Consider the following 22,583-nt stretch of genomic DNA (forward strand, 5'->3'; position numbering starts at 1 on the left):
TTTTGAACATTGCAGAATTATATTCAGAAACAGACTTGAAGTCTTGGAGCCTCAGATGAGCCCAATCATTTGCTTGTGGAAGAGTGACCAACTTTAAGTTGTCATATCTTTCCTTTAAGTCATTCCATAAAATAAGTGGATCTTTGACTGTGAGATATTCTATTTTCAACCCCTCATCAAGGTGATGGCGCAAGAAAATCAAGGCCTTAGCACAGTCTTGGGTGGATGCTTTAGTTTTGTCTTTAATGGCGTCTCCAAAACCCATTGCATCTAAATGAATTTCAGCATCCAACACCCATGTCATATAGTTCTTGCCCGAAATTTCAAGGGCAACGAACTTTCTTTTCATAATATCAGTCATACTTAAAAGAGGAGAAAAGTTGTACCTTAATCTTCTTGAGACGGTAGAGTTTCGTGTTGATAACGTGTGATGAAACAATAAAAGTATTAGAACAATATTGCAGAGAAAAAGAGAGTAAATTCTTATTGAATTTTGGGATGATTTACAATGGGGTAAGACCCCTCTATTTATAGGGGAAAAATGACTTAGCCACAAAGTTAAACTCTCTACAAGATAGACATTCACTCTAAATAGAATTCTATTCATAACAACTACTTTTTTTATTATTATTTTGCTCTTTGTTATAAGATAAAGAACTATCAAATAAAGTTCTAAATCTAAATTGAGGAAAGAAATCATTAAGCATGAATTGATATTTATTTCAAAACATAAGACAAGAAGCAAAACGGAAAAATAGTCATCACAAACCATTCCAGAATGATATTTACGAAATAAGAAAATAAAAATTATTGTTATATATGAGAATATTTTATATATGCTTGTTTAAAATTTGAGAATATTACAAAGATTTGGATCAATTTGGGCGGATTGGATTATAACTAATTATTTAGCCCATTTTGACACAACATAGTGAACTTTGGCAATAACGAGTCAGCTCATCTTGACCCGTCCAAATATAGCCTAAACAACCCATTTGCGTTAATTAACCAGACTTCCTGATATAGAAGCACCCAGATGATCCTCAAACTTTTTTACTTTGAAGCTGAATTTCTTCCATGCGATCTTACATCATCAAATTCATCATCCAAGGTTACTTAACTCAAATTGCATATAGAATATTACATGTCAATATTTTTATTGAAGTATATCCATTGGGAATGTCGCATTCTTGCCATTATACAATGGAAAATCTGTATATTTCTGTCATGATAGTGAGACAGCATGAGAAATTACCAGCCCAGGCCGATAGTCTTCTGAAAGTTTCCGAAGGGCCAATAACCATGTACTGCCTTGGCCAATTGACATCATATGTGTAAAAGAAAATATCAGTGTAAAGGGCAACAACATAGTCCAAACAGGCCATCACATTTCTCATAACTGCAATCAGCAGGTTAAAGGGTACAGAAACAGCAACCGTTGTTTGAGTAAAAAATTTAGCAGCAACTGCCTCAGCCACTGAGGTTAACATACTAACTTAAGGCATGGGGAGTTTGCAGGTTACCACTGTGTTCAATATGGTCACTCAAATCCACACAATTTCACATTAATTGGATTGAAATGACAGAATCTTTAGAGAAGGGTGACATTATTAAGAGGTAGGATCTGCATTTTGGTAATTCTGTTCAAAGTATTTTCAGCCAGATCTCAGCAGAAAATGTAGTTAGGATTTTGCTCTGAATTTTTAAAGAGTCTTGTTTAGGGGGAGATTTTTTTTTCAATGGTTTTCTATTTTTATACTAGTTTTTATATGTAGGTCAATTGACCAAACTCCATTATAGTATCTTATTATTTTAGTATAATTCTTTTGTCGTATGATTTATCGTCCACCAAACTTTGTATTGTTAGCTTCCGCATGCACCATGTTATTTCGATCCCAACATGCCCCTAAAAGACAACTTATAACCTTGAACACATCGTTTGGAACCTACATAATTTGTCATTTATCTGATAATTTTTCTAAGGATGGTTATATTGGGTCCTATTTTGTCTGTCAATGCATATGGAGTAAGCTGTTCCCGTGTCTAAGTGAAATATCACGCATTTGGGGTGATGATTCTAACCCATAAAGATATTCGTTCTCATTGGCAGTGATTTGTGCCCTGTCATTTTCTAGCTTTGCAGTGTGCTGATGAATTGTGTTGTTGCTTTACCCTTTCTAACCGACGAGAGTCATACTTTAAGAAAAACATTAGCTAATAGCTTTGTTTAAGTTACAGATGGTTTATGTTCAGTTACAAAATGTTGAACAGATGATATGTAATTTGATATACTTTTCATTTGTTTCTACTTTAAGTAATTCTCATTCTTGTATGTTTAGAATTTGAGAAAAAAATTATCTATTGCCATTGTCTGAAATAACTCTGGGGAGTGTGACTGTTAAGCTGGAAATTGAGCAGCTGAAGGAGGTAAGATATAATTTTCTCTATATTCCCGTGGGATGGATGTATACTATGTTTTCAGCTTGAGCTATATTTATATTTGAATTTTTATTGAAAAACGTATATTTGTACTAAGTTTTAACACATTAAAAGAATCTGCCTCGCTTTTTGTTTGTTTTGCACTAGCATATTAATCTGAATGAAGTACCTTTTAGCATCAGGGGAACTTAACCTTCTAATCAAATTAGTATACATTCTTATTTTCCAGAAAACTTAAATGTTAAAAAAGATCTCTTTGATGTCTGAACAGTAAATGTAGCTCAAACTTTTGTTATATTTCCGAGGATATTTTAAGTAGCAGTGTATTACAATAAGCATTTGCCTGTAGAGTTCCATGTATTGCAGGCATTTGCTTTTAAGAGTTATGAGGCAAACAAGGATTTGCTACTACACACTCCACAGAATATTCTTGTTTAGGGAAATATATTTGGGCAGTGCAAATGCATACGCCATATATTTTGTGATTACGTCAAATTTCTTGTTTCATGTCAGCCAACCAACTAAAAAGTAAGGATGCAACTGAGGAAGCTAGAACTCGTTTTGACAAGTGGATACTGCAACAACATCCTAATATGCACCAAACTTATTTATTTTGCAAAGACATGCATTGCGGGCGGGCTTTTACCTGATAGCTATACATTCCCTTTGTGCTTTGTTTTTGCTATGTGCTGTCAGCTTTGAGAGAAGCAGATAATTCCATTCTAACATATGGATTTGACTCTGATGTGTTTGCACAACATTCTAAACTTACTTTGTATATGTTCTTAACGTTTTTATTTTTTAATGCATTATATGGTAAGCATGGACGCATTAATATTGTAGGTCCTTGTTTTATCAGATGGAGGAGCATAATTTGGTCTCATGTAACGTCATCGTCATGATTGCTGCTTAAGATCAAAATGAAGCTGGTGCAGCTAGATGTTATTTCATAGAATGCTATAGAAGGGTTGAGTTTAATTGTATTGCAATACTTGCTACTATTTGGCATGTGCTTGTCCGTATGTGCTTGATACAGACAGGAGGGGAGCTAGACTATTAGCTACAGTCTCGGACGAGTCAGGTAGCTTTTGCTTAGATTTTGTATTTGTATTATAAATACATTAAATATGTATAAATATTTAATTACAAATCCAGTAACCAAAATGAGCTATCAGTTCCATGGCATGTTCAAAACCCATAAACTTTAAATCCTGGCTCCACCTCCACGTCCTCATACTAGAGCTGTCAATATGGGCCGGGTCGGGCTAGCCCAGCCCAGCTCACATGGGCTTTAGCAATTGACGGGCTGGGCTAGCCCAGCATTTTGATGGGCCTTATAATGGTCAGCCCACCCCAGCCATATGTGGGCCGCGGGCCCCCACATCATTTTTGAAAATATAATTTTATATTTTTTCTTTAAGTTATGACCTAAAAAAAGATGATTATTTAAAAGTTAAAAAATATCTTATTGGAAATAATTCACAAAACTTAATAACTTTTTATATTGTAATATATCACAATAAATACTAAAAAAAATAAAAGACAGGACTATATTTCATTCACTAAAAGTGAAAACTTAAAACAAACTACAACAATAACAACAACAACAACATCCCAGTATAATCCCACAAGTGAGGTCTGGGGAGGGTAGTATGTACGCAGACCTTACCCCTACCCCGAGGGGCAGAAAGACTGTTTCCAGGAGACCCTCAGCTCAAGAAAGCACCAAGTGACGATATATTAGTACTATTGATAGACTCATAATATAATAACATAAAACAAACTATTCAAGAGAACATTCATGATGCTTATAAGATATCCAACACATCATCTTCATCAAACATATTTGAATCCACTTGTGACAAGGTTGTCTTAACATCTTCACTTTCATCTACAATTTATATGCAATATTAATTAGTTAAATATTAAAAATAATTAAATTTTAAAAATTAATAATATTTAAATTCACATACAAAATATTACTAGTTTGAGTTCGGCAAAACCTGTGCAGCCAATTTCAAGTAGTAACAAGTGTTTGGACATTTTCATAATAAATGCAACTTCTGTACTTTGTAAGAACACGCCACCAATGCTAAATGTTGATTCTGATGGTACAATGGTAATAAGAATGCTAAGTACATCACGCACCATCATTGAAAGATCGGGATATTTTCTAGAATTGTCCTTCCAATACATGACAACATCATCTCTTGAAACTTCTCAAGATCAAGTTTTGGTTCCTTTTAGTAAAGATCAAATTCTGACTTTCCATCTCTAAAGGCAGTATACTTTTTATTTTTTATATATTTTAAATAAATATTTTATTAGGCCCACGGGCCGGCCCAACCCAGCCTCAGTCAAGCCTCACGGGCCACGGGCTTACTCCGACCGGGCTTAAAAGCCTCGTTTTTAAACGGGCTCCAAAAATTCTAGCCCAGCCCTGCTAAATCACGGGCTGGGTTGGGCTGCCCCAACGGGCCAAGCCCATACTGACGGCTCTGCCGTATACAGACTTATCGTATGTATCTTAAGTATAGGATTATAGAACTAGCATGGGATGTTTTTGACAGGTTGTCTCAGGAATATGTTGTATCCTAGACATTTACTGGAACTTGTGCTCTCATGGGCATGGGGCAGATGTTCTTGAACTCTTCTCAATGATGAAACAAGAAGGAAATCAAACTAATAGTTTCACATTCGCTGCTGGTTTGACTGATTGTCAGCAGTCAAGTCTTATAGAGGAAAGAAGGAAGCAGTTTGAAAAAAAGACAAAGGAGTAATTGATAATGCGTTGAGTTGAGCAATGTGCTTGTATGCTTGATCTTCAAGGACGAGCTGGCCAACTGCAACATGCCTATTTAACCTGATGTGGATGTTTTGAGGTGCTTTACTAGGTGCTTGCAGAATTTATGGTAATCTTCAGCTGATAAATATAATACTGACCAACTGTTCCATTTAAACCCCCAATCTATGTGCTCGCGAAAAATGTCAATTTCAGAAAGTCAAACAAGACATGATGTATCATTGGAAACTTATTGATTAGTTCTTCCTCTCAAATTTTGTGCCTCATAAGCAGAACATGAATGATTTATTTAATCACAACTGAAGCTTTCATTACTAAATATACGTGAACTTTTTGCATGTTGGGAGCTAATAAGATGTGCAGGATATGCCCCCCAAGTATGTCAGAAAAAAAGAAGGTAAAAAGTAACAAAGAAGTTGACTTGCATTGAATGTGTTTCATGCTGTGAGTAAAAGCAAGTGAGGTTGCTCTTCTGAGAGTTTAAGATTTGCCACTTCAACAACCTGGTATAAGACAAGCATAAATGGAATTTGGGCTTCATCATGTAAAAGAAAACCAGAAGAGTGACTGGAGTTATAACTGATTTTTCTGGTTTATATTACCTCAAAGCCAACCTTTTGATACAGCTTTTGTGCAGGTCCGTTGTCTGTATGTACATGCACGAACACCTTTTCTGCACCTGTCAGACAAACAACAGATTTAGGTGTTCTGATGATTCAAGCAATTATGGAATTGGTGCATCCTAATTCCTTACCATTTGCTTTCGCGGATCTAATAGCAAAATGTAACATGTTTCTTGCAATACCCTGCCTTCGAGCAGATTTGGCAACACATAAATTTGCAATATAACCATATCTGTTGGAGGATCTTCTTTCAGTGTTGCAGAAAACTTGCGCATTCACCCTTTCCTGTGGAAGAGAATAGAAGACTTTCAAATCTTTGAAATAAAAGATTACCACTATCTTTTTATTTAAGGTACACCAGAATACCCCAGGAAAATCCTCTCCCTGTGACAAGTGCCCAATCATCAAATCTAGAGTCCCAACAACACTCTTAAGTACTGTATGTCTGATATTCTGTTCTTCATTTCTCACCTGTTGATGTCAACAGAATAGAGTTATTAAAATTCTCTGATGATATATATAACATATAATCTTTTTTTTTTTTTTAAACTAATGAAGTGGAAGAAGTATATATAAAGCTTGTCTTGCAAGAACGAAGAGTAATTTTGGAAAAACAACATGCAGCGAAGAAAAGTTCCAGAATTTATACCGTAACAATGCAAGTACATCTCTGCCCGATATGTGCTTTACATCTCCTTTTCAGAGCATTAAACTCCTGCATAATGGGACTAGAAGATTTTATGCACTGTGCATAAGCTTTTCCTGGATAATTGGTAAAATAGCTAACCCTTACCTGCTCCGCATATTTCCTTTTATAGTTATTGATGTATCTGCATAATCAGAGAAAGTTGATTTTAGTCACTCATGCAGTCGTTGCTTCTTATAAATGGGAAACCTTACAACCTACTACTCTTTGGATCGACTTTCTTCATACTGATTGTTTATTGAAGCATAGGTGCTTATCAATGTGTTGCTGGTACATTTCTTTTTTATTTCAACCAGATGAATCTATGTCTAATTTTAATGCAGGATCGTCTATGGTTTTTAACTCTGGCCTTTCCGAGTTTTCTCAAATTTAAACAAAGTAGGAGTGTGATTGATGGCAGAATATAGCCAGTCCTAGCATAAAAATAGTCATAATATGATGGATCCTACAAAAAAATGGATATAGCGAATTTGTATAGCTGATCCTGATTAGCTAATTCATGAGGCAAAGTTGATTGATTGATTGCTTTATATCAGTTTGCTGCAGGAACATGGGCTGTTGAATGATCGGTATGCCTAGTTTTCCAGTTTTCTTGAACACTAAGAGATTGAATATATGAGAAACTTATAGTAGTATCATGGAACAGTGTACATACCGATCATTTTGGCGGTCTTCCCAATGAGACTCTGCTCTCAGCCATGCTGCTGTCTGTCAAAAACACGTACAGCTTTGACTGCAGCTTAGCCATTAACTGAAGCTGAACACATACATTCATTAAAGATTGTGGAAAAATGATACTAACCCAATATTCTTCATCAAGAATGGCTTCACGTGCCATGAACTGACCAAATTCGAGCCTGTTTTCCTGGTCTAACACTTCATCTGGAAGCTGCATTCTATCAAAATGGAGATTTGATCTGTAACTTGTCTCAGACTGAGACTGCAGAACCGGATATCGATGGAATTCTGTAGATACTTCTTTCTTCCCTATGCCCGAGGAATTTTGATCCAGTGACCTGCTTAAAGTAATTAATCAGAGGTTGATCTTTACTTTCTTATGTATAATAAATGCGATGGAGTTTTCGATCGGGAAATGGATGGACTTACTGACATTGTCCAGGAAGCTGAAATACTCAGATGTCTGGAGAGACTTCCCATTTTAGAGCAAGAATTTGTGAGAAAATTACCACAACTGTGGAAAGCCATTGTTGACATTTTTTATGCTTTCCTTGGTGATGAAATGACAAATTTAGAAGTTTTTTAATTCTTGAGCACCAAACAGAGAGGCCAAAGATATACTATAATCCACACAACAACTCAGAATTTTTTTGAAATATCGACTTCGTACCTTGAACTCCTCTTATGCGAGTCTCAAATAGTATAGTTAATCCAAAGCTTAAATAGATGAGGAGAGTTAGTAGATTGGCGATTAGCGCAAAATAGATAAAATATGATGAATAACTGACATTGAGTAGTTTAGGATCGAGCGCGGTTGAATTTAAGATGTTTGAAGTTAATAAGTTCACAATAAATCTTTATATATATACATTCTCTTATAAGTACTTTTTATATGCATGCATAGTTCGAGCCGATAAAAAGAGATACAATTGAACTAATAGAACTCGTTTTAGATATTCTGGGATTGAGACCAGGGGCAGATATAGTGTATCACCGACAGGTTAAATTGAACTCATAACATTTAACACGAAGTAAAAATTTATATGTAAGAATTTAAAAAAATTATAAAAATAATATATTTGAACCCATAACTTTAAAAATATAATAGGTTCAATGCTAAAAATTTTAAAAGTTGAACCCATAGGGTTTGAATTCTGGATCCGCCTCTATTGAGACATATATGATTGATTATAACTTTGTTTGGAAAGCTTGTTTAAACAGAGCTAATTAATTTAAAGTTTAAGCAGAGAGTAACTGCCACAGCTAGGAGGTTTTGTCTGTGTGCTAGTAAAATTTGGCATATCCTATGAAAATTTGACTAGTGGAGCACATGGATTTGGAAAGGAAACCATTAGCGGCTTTAATTAGGTGAAGGCATATCATTGTCATCCATATGTGGATCTATAGCAGCCAGCCAGAATGCTTCCTTGTCATCCTCACGTTCCATTTTAATATTTAATACAACAAATGGGATCACCGATTTTACACTACTTTTTTTTTCTCTAAATAACAAACTTTCTGACTTGTCTATTTATTGCAGGATAATGTGGACACAAGAATTATTCATCACTTGTTATCTACAAAGTAGACTGTAGTTCAGATATTATTGTCTTTGTTGGATCGATATTGGTTTCTTTATTTTAGCAAATTATTGACTGAGAATAGATAAAGATTATGGGTTTCTTTATCCAGACAAGGAAAGTTTGGCACCTTTTACATAATTAATATTTTAGAGGGATAGTGATACGACCCAAAATAGCCAACATACGCTTTGGATATAAATTAATGACTACTTTTGCAATTGGAGGTTATGTGTAATTTTCCATCAATTGAGACTACATGTAATTGGAGGCTATACTTGTAATAAGTGAACACAGTTAGTTCCTTAGAATTAGCTTAGGGGTATTTGGGTCATTTGCAATCAACTACTCAATCTAGTATAAGTAGCCCTTAAGGCTTTCATTTTAGGGGGACTAATGTTGATGAATGATAAATAATCTTTTGACAGGTGTAATGGTGGTTTGCATTGTTGATGACAACTTTATTCAAGGTATTCCTATAGTTTAGGTTAACTTTGTTATGTAATTGTTGGGTGATTAATTTTTATCAATTATTTGTCTATTCTCAAATTCTATCATTTATCTTTAATTTCTTGTTTTCCACTTTTAGATTGGTATCATTGGCTATCAGAGCTTGGATTGGTGTTTGTTAATATATACACTAGCTAAGTATTTGATTTTATTTGAAAATCACACAAAAAATGAAAATTCAAAAAAAATTGTTCTATAAATTGGACCCGTTCGTGCATTTGGATAAAATTTGAACATTTGCTATAGATTGGAGAATATCCAAGATCGTGGAGCCGATTCAATTTTGTCTCCACGATTGCAACTAGACTCAACACTAAACATTGAGTCGTTACAATTTCTTAATATGGAGTGAATCGTGGAGCCAATCGTGGCCACATTCACCATCGTGGAGTGGGCATCAGCAATTTCTCAACAGAAGTTTTGAAGGTTTTGAGTTTGGTTTTTGGGTCGGAACTTGTGTCTTTTCATTCCTTTTCAATTTTAAAAACCTTCATAGGCTAGTTAATACTTAGTAACTTGTTCCTACTTGTGATTAACTCGTTTTTCAATTTTGTGTCATTATTTTGTGCTAATTATCTTTTTGTTTCGTTGTGAAGTGTTTTACTCTTGTCTGTTGCTTTTATTGTGCCTTTCTTTCGTGTCAATATATATTCCACTCCGACCTCAAAGTGGAAGGGTTACTTATTGAATACTCTTGTCGAGTTCGAAAGTAAGTTTGGCAAATACCATAGAGCGGTAAGAGTCTTGAGTGGTGAGAATATTTGAGTGACGGCCTTGAATGCCTACGATCTTGAGTGCATACACGAGTGAACTTGAGTGACATTTATAATTAGTGTAAACACTAAGAGAATGAACGTGTAGTCCTTATTTCGACTAACTTGTTTGTTTATTTTGTAGGAATGATGAGAACTAGTGAAGGGTCTTCCTAATAAAATGGAAGCCATGATGGAACAATTATTGAAACAATTGGGAGTGTTGACCAATGATCTCAAGAAAGTTAACTCTTTATTAAAATTCAAAGAACATTGGATAGATGTGTTAGGAGGTATCAATCCTTTGCCCATGGAAGATCCAAAGATTGAGCATAAGTTGCAAAATAAAAGCAAAGAATGAGAAGAAAATTGAAAAGAGTAAGAGAAAACAGAAAGAGATCAGACAAAAACAAGAGTGTATGAGAGAGTATATCTTATTCTAACTCTAATCTTTTTAACTCTCTTCCTTTAGTTATTTGAATTCTTGTATTGGCAATTGTGAATATGAGCCAATTGATGAGAAAACACGGGAAGAACTTCATGACTTGGGCAATGCAAAAGAAGTTGATGTACTTCATCAAATAAGCAAGTGAGCTTAAATTTGGAAGACCGAGGTAAAAAAGTTTCAGTAGTTGCTTCTCAAGGTAAAAGAGCTAGTCATAACTTTCTGGTTACTTCAAATGACATTGTTAGTGACTTGATTGTGAGCGATAATCTAACTACTTGTGATATTGATGATTCTTTACTTTGTCTTGACATGCAAAAGGAAAGTTATGACCACCTACTAGTTGATTATAATCTGGGGGCTAAAATTACTATTGATTGTGAATTTGAAATTCTTCAAACTAGTATTGTGTCATTGGTTGGGAATCATGATTTTGAATGTGTTTCTTTGAATGTTTGCCATGAAAATGAATTTACTTCTTCTTTAGCTATAAGAAATACTTTTGAGAGTGAAAATTGAGAGAGGATGAAAGGCTCTTGGCTAATGAGTTTTATTGTTGGAATTCTTCATCTTGTGAAGTTATGTATTCATTGTATAATCAAATTAGTGAGGACATGAATCTTTGTAAAAGTGAATTGATGAGCTTTGTGGATCCATCTTTGGATAATTATTTTAGTTTGCAAGTAAGTCAAGAATCTTGTGTGTTTGAGAGTGAACATGAATCTTTCACGTTTGGTGTGAATGATTCTTACTTATTTTTACTTGGTGCAACAGGAAGGATGAATCTAATTCTTTGAACAACCTGACTCCTTCTTTCTTTATTGTGAAGGATATTAATAGAGAGTTTTCTTGTTCCTTTGAAGAGAAATTTTTTAATGAGGAGTTAACTTGTTTATTTGAGAAGGAAAGTCCTAATGCTATTCTCAAGGATGAAGAAGTTTTTAATAAAAATGAGAGTGAGCTAATTGATGCTAGCTTTAGTGCTAATTGATGCTAGCTTTAGTGCTAATTGAAGCATGAAATAACTTATTTAATTTTAAATGTGATAAATCTTCTTGTGGTGACTTGACTAATATCTTGAACTTCTTTGTAAAGGATTATCAAACAGGGAACCATAAGAGAGATAGATGCTTGAAGCTACTAAATGGTCCAACAAAAGGTTTTAAAACTTTAATGCTTATCTAAGGTAATAATGGTATGTTTGATTGGTTAGTGCTTATTTTTGGGCTTTCTATAGCCGTGGAGGTAATTGCTATACCCTTGAATGTCATAGTAGCAGCTTTGTACTTAATGACTATGATTTATTAATATTGCTATTATATTCATGTTGTGAGTTGCCAAGTTGCCAACATAGAGATTATTTGGGAATAATATGTGTTTGATCCCGGTGATTCATTCTATGATGGTTTGCGTTTGATCCAAATGCCTATTATTTTATTGGGAAATATATTCTTTGTTGATCTCAAGGATGCTTGGTTATACTTCAAGAATGTTCGCTTTGATTCATGTGGTAGAGCTCTTTGGATTAAAATGGTGCATGAGTCTTATTGTTAAGTGTCTTTACCATGCACATTTGTCTGTAAGCATGAGATGTTTTATATTTTATTTCTTGGTGCTAAAAAATTGAGCTTGATTATTTTGACTCTTGGCACGAAGTGACATTGAATTATATGAGAGTTGGTAGATCTAAATATGCTCTATACATGTGGTATGATTCTATGTTTGGACTACCCAATTCATTTTTCTTGTTTGTTAAGTTTATAAGAGTCATACTTTGTGCTTACTTGGGAGATTTTATGACTCCATGTGATGATGTTTTATACATGATTTTTGGATGTCAATTGATGGCTACTTTAGTAATTGGAGGCTATATGTGTAATTTGTCATTACATGAAGACTACATGTAATTGGAGGCTATACTTATAATAAGTGACTACTGTCACGTCCTTAGTTGTTAACCAAGTACACGTGCGGCACTTGACAACTCGCTCACGATCTTGCACAACTTGCTCACGTTCTTGCTATGTCAAGTCAGCCTTGCTACACTCAAGATCGCTAAGAGAATGGAAGAAAGAACACAAGAGAATTGTTAAGAGAATTGTATTAGAGAGAACTTGAATTGTTTGCTTGATGAATTACAAATGAATGACCCCCTTTATATACTAGTTTTCTAGGGGCTAGTGTGTAAATATTAATTATCACACAAGTCCTTGATATTTACAAGATAAGGGCTTTTTCTAGAATTCTCTACAAGTCTAGAAGATTCCAAGGACTTTCCTAGCAAATCCATAAGGATCTAGGTTCTTCCTAAGGAAATGTCCATACCTCTCTAGAATCTTCTCACAAATGCTAGCATTCTTCTTATGTAAGCTTCCACATGACATTAATATATGCCAAATGGCGCCTATATGGCATGATGACATGGCGGGTCATCACACTTTTCCCCACCCAATATTGCGACGACCACGGCGCAATGTTGCTGCATAAACTCTCGGATCTTATCTTTGAATTGCCACAAGTCTTCATATCGTTCCCACGTGGCCTCTTCCGGTGATTGCCCTTTCCAATGGACGAGGAACATAGCGGTGGATTTTTGCCCTTGTTTTTGCCTGGCCTGGTAATCTATGATAGCCTCAATCTCCCGATCATGCGAGGCGGTAATAGTCATTGGAGCCCAACTTGATTGGCCCCTACTCGGATCATCCTTATCTTCATGATATGGCTTAAGCATGCTGGCATGGAAGACAGGGTAGATCTTAAGATACGATGGCATGTCAAGCTTGTATGAGATCTTGCCTACCTTGGCGATGATCTTAAATGACCCCTCATACTTGCGAATCAGATTCTGATGCATGCCCCGTAGTGCCTTGAACTGCCTTGGGTTAAACTTCACCATGACCATGTCCCCAACTCTATAGTATGTGGGACGCCACTTACGGTCCGCAAACTTCTTCATCTTCTTAGCTGCCTTATCCAAGTATGACTTAGCAGTGTCAAGCTGTTCCTCCCATCCTTTGTCCATATGATAAGCCCCCAAACTCTTTCCCTCGGACATGGCTGGTAATGAATGTGGAGTTTGTGGTTGTTGGCCTGTGGCTAGCTCAAATGGTGTCCGCCCTGTGGACTCACTCCGCTGCAAGTTATAAGAGAATTGGGCGATGTATAAGAGCCTTGCCCAATCTTTCTGGTGCGCGCTTACATAATGCCTCAAGTAGCATTCTATTAAGGCATTGACCCGTCCCGTTTGTCCATCCGTCTATGGGTGGAAACTAGTAGAAAAGTGCAATTCTGTGCCAAGTTTGTCGAACAACTCTCTCCAAAAGTTCCCAGTGAAGCAGGGGTCTCGATCACTGATGATATGCCTTGGTAAGCCCCAATATTTTACCACGTTCTTAAAGAATAGCTTGGCGGTTTCCTTAGCTGTGCAACCTGGTGAGGCGGGAATGAAGGTGGCATATTTGGAAAATCTATCCACGACCACCATAATAGTACCATAACCGTCAGACTTCGGTAGGCAAGTGATAAAGTCCATAGTCACGCTCTCCCATGGATGCTCTGGAACTGGTAGTGGCTCCAAAAGTCCTCCGGGTTGTTGTTGTTCAACCTTGTCCTGTTGACAGACAAGACAAGTCTGCACATAGAACTTTATGTCATCTCACATGCGTGGCCAATAGTAGACTGACTCAACCAAGGCCCTAGTGCGACGTTGACCTGGATGACTAGCCCACATTGTGTCATGACTCTCCCTTATGATCTGTCGTCTAATGTCTCCAAACTTAGGAACGTAGACCCGCCGACCTGTGGTAAGTAGTAGGCCGTCTTCTATCCAAAAGCATCTCGTCTTGACTTTGTTAGCTAACTCGATAAGCTATCTGGCTGCTGGATCATGCTGCATGCCTTCTTTTATAGCCTCCCGAATGTCCCATCTCGCTGAAGTGATTGCAGCAAGCTCGGCTTTCCGGCTCAAGGCATCAGCTACAACATTACCTTTTTCCGGCTTATACTCTAGCACATAATCAAACTCGGCTAAGAAATCCTGCCACCTAGCCTGCTTTGGTGTGAGCTTCTTCTGTGTCTGAAAGTAGCTAGTAGCCACATTATCAGTCTTGACCACGAACCTCGACCCGAGCAGATAATGTCTCCATGTACGAAGGCAATGCACAATGGCAGTCATTTCCTTCTCTTGTACCGTGTAACGCTGCTCCGTCTCATTTAACTTGCGGCTCTCAAATGCTATGGGATGCTTATCCTGCATCAGGACACCCCCAATGGCAAAGTCTGAGGCATCTGTGTGCACCTCAAAAGTCTTGGCAAAGTCAGGTAACGCCAAGACTGGCTCCTCTATTACAGCTGTCTTAAGGCCTTCAAACGCCTTTTGACAATGCTCCATCCAAACCCATGGCTTGTTCTTCTTTAGCAACTCAGTCAATGGTGCGGTCTTTGCTGAGTATCCACTGATGAACCGGCGATAGTAGTTAACAAGGTCAAGGAAGGATCTCAACTCAGTTACCTTTATGGGTGCCTCCCATTCCTGGATAGCACGTACCTTAGCATCGTCCATGCGTAGCTTTCCATTGCTAATGACATGGCCCAAGAAGTGCACCTTTGATTGCGCGAACTCACATTTCTCCCTCTTGATGTATAGCTCGTTCTCTCGCAAGACTTGGAAAACCTTCCTTAAGTGCTCCATGTGCTCCTCCAAGGTGTTGCTGTAGATGACTATGTCGTCTAGGTAGACTACCACGAACTGATCAAGGTAGGGATGGAAGATCTTGTTCATAAGGGTGCAAAATGTGTCCGGTTCATTGGTTAAGCCGAAGGGCATCACCAAACACTCAAAGGCTCCATATCTCATCACACATGCTGTCTTTGGCTCATCCCCTTCTGCAATGCGAACCTGGTAGTAGCCCTTTCGAAGATCCACCTTGGTAAAGTACTTGGCTTGCCCAAGTCTATCGAACAAGTCAGCAATGAGCGGGATTGGGTACTTATTCTTCACGGTGACCTTATTAAGTGCTCGGTAGTCTATGCACAAACGCAGCGATCCATCCTTCTTCTTCTGGAACAATACTGGTGCGCCGAAAGGTGCCTTTGATGGGCGAATGTGACCAGCATCCAACAACTCTTTCAATTGTTTCTTGAGCTCCTCCAGCTCGGGCGGTGCCATACGATATGGGGAAAATGCGGGTGGTTAGCCCCTGGCTCCAACTCAATCTTGTGATCCACCTCTCGCCTAGGCGGCAAGTGCTTAGGCAACTCCTCAGGCATGACATCTTTGTTCTCCTCAAGCAACTTCTATATGCAAGGCGGCATTGTCTCTTGAAAATTCTTGTCTTCCTCTAGACTTGCAATGGCTGCCACAAATGTGGGCTCCCCCTTCTTGATCCCCTTGACAACCTGCATAGCTGATAGTTGTGCTTGGATCTGCCCGTGTGGCATAGTCACTGTAGGTACCATGCAAGCTCCTTCTCGCTCCATAACCAAGAGACGTTGGAGGTAGGGGTTGATTAAAGTATGACAATGTCTAAAGAACTCTTGCCCTAGTATGATGTCAAAGATATCCATAGCGGTTACGGTAAAGTTTGTCATACCTTTCCAAGTTCCTAATTTGACACCAACTCCATTAGCTACCGCACGAGCATTCTGTATCTCGGCATTCACGGTCTTGACGCGAGAGTTGGTTCGAGCAAGCTTCAATTCCAGTCTCTTTGCGGCAGCCTCAGTCACGAAATTATGAGTTGCTCCAGTGTCCACTATTGCACGAGCAGGCTTGTTGTTGATGGTGAGATCCACGTACTGATTGCCATTCTCGGTAGGTTGGATAGCTTGCTTCGTGATAGCACCACATAATCCGATCATACCCAACTGTGCGGTTCCCGAACTCTCTCCTTGTGGCTGCTCCTTCCGCTCACGTACCATGGCACTGAGGCTCTTGAGGTTAGGACAATTCCTGAAGCCATGTGGCCCTCCACATATATAGCATCCCTTCTTCTCGACCTGTGCCTTCTTCTCGGCGTAGCCCTGACGGCCACTCGACTTTTTGAAATCTTGAGTCTTGGAGTATTGTTGTTGTATCTCCTTGCCTTTGCCACGGTCTCCCCCACCTTTGACATTGTTAACCTTTGACTCCTTGCCATTGCCTTTGTCGTGCTTGTCATGCCTGAAATCCATCAATGATTCGGCCTCCACTATGGCTTGGTCTATATCAGTGACTTGTCGGCGTTGCAACTCCTGCTTAGCCCAATTTTGCAACCCGTCCATGAAGTGGAACAACAAGTCATCATTGGTCAGGTTGGGGATTTGAAGCATAAGGGTAGTGAACTCCTTAACATAATTACGTATGCTCCTTGTTTGCTTCAATTCCCTAAACTTGCGCCTTGCCTCGTACAAGACATTGTTTGGAAAGAACTGTCGCTTGAACTCCGCTTTAAACTGATCCCATGTGCTAATAGTACATAGACCTTTATCCATGTCGGTCATCTTCCTTCTCCACCATAGAATGGCAGTCTCTGAGAAATACAATACCGCAGTGTTGATCTTGGCCTCGTCATCCCTCACTTTGTCGTGCCTGAAGTAGTTATCCAAGTGCCAAAGGAAGTTTTTCACTTCTTGTGCATCACGAACACCTTTGAACATTGGGGGTTTGGGAGCCTCGATCTTGGCCTCCCTCGTCACCACAACATTGCTAGCTACCTCGGTCACGCCAGCATTGACATGCTCCTCGAGTGACTCTATCTTTGCCTTCAGAGCATCGATAGTACTCAAAGTCTCCATGAGTCTGCACTCTAAGGCGGTGATGGTTTGCCTTAGTTCCATCTCAGTCTGTGTACGTCCCTCCAAGTCATTTCGGATACTCTCGATCTCTTCAAGAGTGTGCCCCTCAAGAACGTTAAGGGTGTCTTCCACCTTCCCCAAGCGTTGGCCAAAGATCTCCACGGAGTCCATCCCCTCGTTCATCTTTATCACCCACTCTTTACCGAGCGAGACGTCCTCTAGAAGGACCTCCACTTCATCCTCGCTCGCCTCAGTGGTAGATGGTTCTTGGGATGTAAGCCCTTCGTTTGACACAACCTTAGGTGGCACCTCCTGGCTCTTGTTGGTGGCATTCCTCTTTTTGCTACGGCCGCTCTTGCCAGCAGCATCCTGGATGACGTTGGTGTTAGCAACGTTAATTTCTCCGTCGTTCGCCATTCCCTTAGTTGAAACCTTCGCTCTGATACCACGTTGTCACGTCCTTAGTTGTTAACCAAGTACACGTGCGGCACTTGACAACTCGCTCACGATCTTGCACAACTTGCTCATGTTCTTGCTATGTCAAGTCAGTCTTGCTACACTCAAGATCGCTAAGAGAATGGAAGAAAGAACACAAGAGAATTGTTAAAGGAAGCTTTGTATTAGAGAGAACTTGAATTGTTTGCTTGATGAATTACAAATGAATGGCCCCCTTTATATACTAGTTTTCTAGGGGCTAGTGTGTAAATATTAATTATTACACAAGTCCTTGATATTTACAAGATAAGGGCTTTTTCTAGAATTCTCTACAAGTCTAGAAGATTCCAAGGACTTTCCTAGCAAATCCATAAGGATCTAGGTTCTTCCTAAGGAAATGTCCATACCTCTCTAGAATCTTCTCACAAATGCTAGCATTCTTCTTATGTAAGCTTCCACATGGCATTAATATATGTCAAATGGCGCTTATGTGGCATGATGACATGGCGGGTCATCACACTACACTTAATTCCTTAGAATTAACTTAGGGGTATTTGGGTAATTTGTATTAAAGTACCCAATCTAGTATAACTACCCTTTTAACGCTTTCATTTTAGGCGCATTGATTTTGATGAATGATGAGTTCTTTTTTGAGAGGTGTAATGGTGGTTTGCCATTGTTGATGACAACTTTATTCAAAGTGCGTTTTTCAAGTTGAATCAAACTTCCACTCGAAGGTATTCCTATAGTTTTGATTAACTTTGTTACGTAATTATTGGGTAATTGATCTTTATAAATTATTTTTCAATTACTACTTTATTGGATTTATTCTGAAATATTATCCTTTATCTTTAATTTCTTGTCTTCCACTTTTAAATTCGTATCAGATGGCCAATGATCCAGCATTGCTTGAAATACGAGCTCATGATACTATAGTTTGAATTGTGACAATTTGATAAGACAAAACACTAGGATTATTTCGTAAGTGGAAGTAGGCAATTGAATAATATTTGATTAAAGTGAAAATCGAATAATAGTTGAATCTAAAGTGAAATAAGTAAAGATTTTGTGAGTGAAAATTAATATTTCACTTGAAATACTCATCAAACAAGTTTTCGATATTTTAACAATATTTGCAAATATTGAAATACTCCACATGTTCAAATTTATATGACAATATTTCTCTTTTAATCTATTTCAATTAATATCTTTTTATATTTAAAAGTAATTTAACTTTAAATTTTTTATTTTAACTTTAATGAAATACTTTATGTGGGGTATATCCCCATAAATAAATAAAAGAAAAAAGAAAAGAAAGGAAAAGTGTCAGATTTCATTATCACTTATTTTGGATTCTGCAAATTGTCAAAATTAGTAGGCGTCAGACAAAGCAATTTACAATTTCAAATTGCAATAACCAATCGTTTTGATTGGTGGAAGATTGGACACTCAATACTATAAATGGAGTGCTTCGGCTCCCGTTTCTACAAACTGAGCTCGGAGCGAAATATATCTGAGAGCATAGAGAGCAGTGTGAGGTATACAGAGGCGGTGTAGTCTGTAAGGTAAAAAAAAAGAGTGTGAGCGATATTATTGTGAGGTGGCAATCTCAAAAGAGGATTATTTCTTTTGAGTATATAGTGGTTCCTAGAGTATTTACTCGAGACTACGGAGTGTAAAATTCCTCATTATAGTGGATTATTTTGCTCCTCTCGAGCCCATAATTTTTCCTTATTTAGAAGGGTTTTGCACGTTAAAATCTTTGTGTCCTTGTTGTTCTTTTTATTTTTCTTGATTATTGTATCTCGACACTACGTTATTATTCCGTTGTTATTACCGTAAATATTATTTTTGTTGGGAGTTTCCCGACAACTAGTATTAGATCACAGGATCTGCTTGTTCACAGAAATACTATTCACTGTCGGTAGTACTATACTCGGTGAAAAAATGTTCAAAGTAAAGTACGAGGTAGTAAAATTTAATGGAGATAGCTATTTCTTAACATGACAAAGAAGGATGAGGGATTTGCTCATCCAACAAAGATTACACAAAGAACTAGATGTTGATACCATAAAGCCTAATACCATGAAAGCTGAGGATTGGGCTAGCTTGGATGAAAGTGTTGCTAGTGCAATCATGATGCACTTATCACATGATGTGGTAAATAACATCATTGATTAAGACACCACATGTGTCATTTGGACAAGGTTAAAAAGCCTATACATGTCCAAAATGCTAACAAATAAATTGTACCTGAAGAAGCAGCTACACATAAATATGAAAAAAATCTACTTATCTTAGTTGAAAATAAGTAGAGACTATTACAGCTATGAACTGCAAACGTTTTTCCGAATATTTTAACCAGAAATTATTCCTATAAATCACCTTTTTCTCTTTATAACTGAATGTCGATTAAGAAGGAACTTGTCTCAGTGTTGAAAAGGAGACATACTTCTTCAGCAAAGTAAACTATGAACTTGTCTAAGAATTAAAAAGAAAACATACTTATTCAGTGAAGTAAACTATGGTTCTAACTCAACTGTACAGACGGGGTAAGTTCTTTTATTACCTGAAGTATTCCGACTGCTGCAAATTTGTCTAACGCCGTCTTCATCTGTGCTGGGTGCAACTTTAAAGGTTGTACTAACAGCTCAACATTCTGAAAGCAAGAGAGTACATATAATTGTTCGTCACTTCACATTTGAAAGCAAAAGCTTGCTTATAGTTATTTAAAGAGTCATACTGTGGTAGGCCTAAATCCTTCTTTTACATGCAACTATAAGTTAACATTAAATTGGTCTATACTAACATTAACTCACCATTCGGCAAGCTTTTCAATATTCTCTATTTTACCATACTTCGTATTTTGTACACTAGGATAGATTTTTTATAAGAATAAATATATATATTAAAGCAACCAAAATCTAGCAAGTTTGTCTAATTTCAAACATATACATGTTGTGAACAGAGAAGGAGTAAAAAGAAAGCTAGCTAAGAGTTAGTTTTGTCACATCCAATTTGAAGCACAAAATACAATGGCTAAAATAATTAAAGAACTGTCAAGTTTCTACATCAAGAGGATGTATGGTTTAATAGAAGCATTTTCAACATGAACCAAGAAATGGCCTCCCAGACGGCCAAAAGGAGCTTTTCAATTTTTTTACATTCGCCAAAAACAATGGGGTTAAAGTTTTTCTAAACTATATTACAAATGCCAAAAAGTCTATCACGGGACACTGATATATTTTCACAACATTGAGATGAAGTTGTGATTTTTCAGCAATATTACCACAGAACAAAAAAACGTCGAAATGATTTTTCAGAATAACGAACAAAACAGCGAACATCGAACATCAAATAGAAATCACAATGGGGTTATCATGGTTTCTAACACGAAATCAAAATTCACCAGCTAAACCCCCAAATCTGAAAACGAGAAATCACAAAAAGTATAATGCAAACAACAAACAGAAGTAAAATATGATGAGTTTATCGGCAATATTACCAGAATAACGAACAAGACAACCAGCATCGAATATCGATAGCAAACATCGAACGGGGGAAATCTCATGGTTTCTAACATGAAATAAAAATCCACCAACATAACCTCCAATTTTATAAATTAGAAATAACAAAAATTATCATAAAAAACAGAGAAAGAACATAAGCAAAATTATGGGGGTATGAGAAATATTACCAGAGAAAGAAAACCGGTGAAGTAGCAAAATAATTTTTCAGCGAAACATCGAAATTCCATACAAACACCGCACAGGGAGAAAATACTGACATCCAACATCGGATTTTTCCTTACATTAGCCGAAGTGGACGTCCTTTCTGTGATGACCGAAAAGGTCGTCAACAAAAGTAAATTCTGTGTTTCAAGGCCTTAAATAAATTTTTTGTCTCATTTTTATTTGCGTGCGTAGTCCGAACGCATTTCTGTAAAGCTTTTATGTGAAAACTAAGTGAAATAAGGAATTTGGCTTTTAAAATTGAATAAAGTTAACTTTTGTCAATATTCTTGGTAAACGGACCCGGACCCGTGATCCGACGGTCTCATAGGGTCTGTAGTAAAATTTGGGACTTGGGCATATGCCCGGAATCGAATTCCGAGGTCCCAAGCCCGAGAAATAAAAATTTTTTTAAAGAAAATTATTTTCTGGAAAATATAAGAGTTTTGGGAAATGAAAAGATATTTGAAATTGATGGTATCGGGCCCGTATTTTGGTTCCGGAGCCCGGTACAAGTTTGAAATAATAATTAGATTGAATCTATACAATTTGGTAAAGATCGGAATTGGTTTGGTATAAAACGGACCTAAAGTTGAGAAATTGGAAATTTTGGTGTTCTTGAGTGATTTCATGAATTTGGGGTTTAATTCATAGTTGTTGATGCTATTTTGATAATTTGATTGCACGAGCAAGTCCTTATGATGTTTTTAGGTTAGGGTGCATTTTTTGTTTGGAGCCCCGAGGGCTCGGGTGAGTTTTGGATAGGCCACGGAGTGAAATTGGACTTAGGAGCACGTGCTGGTATCTCGTATTTTTGCCCAGGCCTCTGATCTCGCAATTGCGAGATCAGGCTTCGCAATTGCGAAGTTCTTAGGCTTGGTAATTGCGACCAACACATCGCAAATGCGAACCAAGCCTGGGCAGGCCCTTTTCGTAAATGCGAACCCAGAATGGGAATTGCGAAGCCCTCCTTTTCGCGAATGCGAATCCAGAATGGGAATTGCGAAGCCCTCCTTTTTGCAAATGCGATGTTATCTTCGCAAATGCGAAGGTTACCGGATTTTTCCTTGGTCGCAAATGCTACAGATTCTTTGCAATTGCGAAGAT

At 37.5% G+C, this 22,583-nt stretch overlaps 1 protein-coding gene across 6 annotated transcripts; it reads right to left on the bottom strand.

Annotated features, from left to right (window-relative positions):
* Nucleotides 1-3,972: 3,972 nt before the first annotated feature.
* Nucleotides 3,973-21,600, bottom strand: LOC107800105 (GCN5-related N-acetyltransferase 6, chloroplastic). 6 transcript variants are annotated; one of them, XM_075225438.1, is made up of 10 exons: nucleotides 7,683-8,400; nucleotides 7,374-7,587; nucleotides 7,227-7,279; nucleotides 6,659-6,695; nucleotides 6,515-6,580; nucleotides 6,232-6,336; nucleotides 5,997-6,150; nucleotides 5,845-5,921; nucleotides 5,668-5,745; nucleotides 3,973-4,330 (listed from the first exon to the last, which is right to left on the bottom strand). In XM_075225438.1, the coding sequence occupies exons 1-9, from the start codon at nucleotides 7,784-7,786 to the stop codon at nucleotides 5,680-5,682; spliced, it is 876 nt and encodes a 291-aa protein (XP_075081539.1). In that variant the 5' UTR covers nucleotides 7,787-8,400; the 3' UTR covers nucleotides 3,973-4,330; nucleotides 5,668-5,679. The 6 variants fall into 6 exon arrangements, with proteins under 6 accessions (XP_075081539.1, XP_075081541.1, XP_016478739.1 ...); XM_075225440.1 differs by lacking the exons at nucleotides 3,973-4,330; nucleotides 7,683-8,400 and adding exons at nucleotides 20,315-20,404; nucleotides 21,443-21,600 and having other exon boundaries at nucleotides 5,069-5,745; XM_016623253.2 differs by lacking the exon at nucleotides 3,973-4,330 and having other exon boundaries at nucleotides 5,069-5,745; nucleotides 7,683-7,799; nucleotides 7,920-8,399.
* Nucleotides 21,601-22,583: the final 983 nt, after the last annotated feature.

The sequence above is a fragment of the Nicotiana tabacum genome, chromosome 11 (genome assembly GCF_000715075.1).
Source record: "Nicotiana tabacum cultivar K326 chromosome 11, ASM71507v2, whole genome shotgun sequence".
NCBI classification, from domain to species: domain Eukaryota; kingdom Viridiplantae; phylum Streptophyta; class Magnoliopsida; order Solanales; family Solanaceae; genus Nicotiana; species Nicotiana tabacum.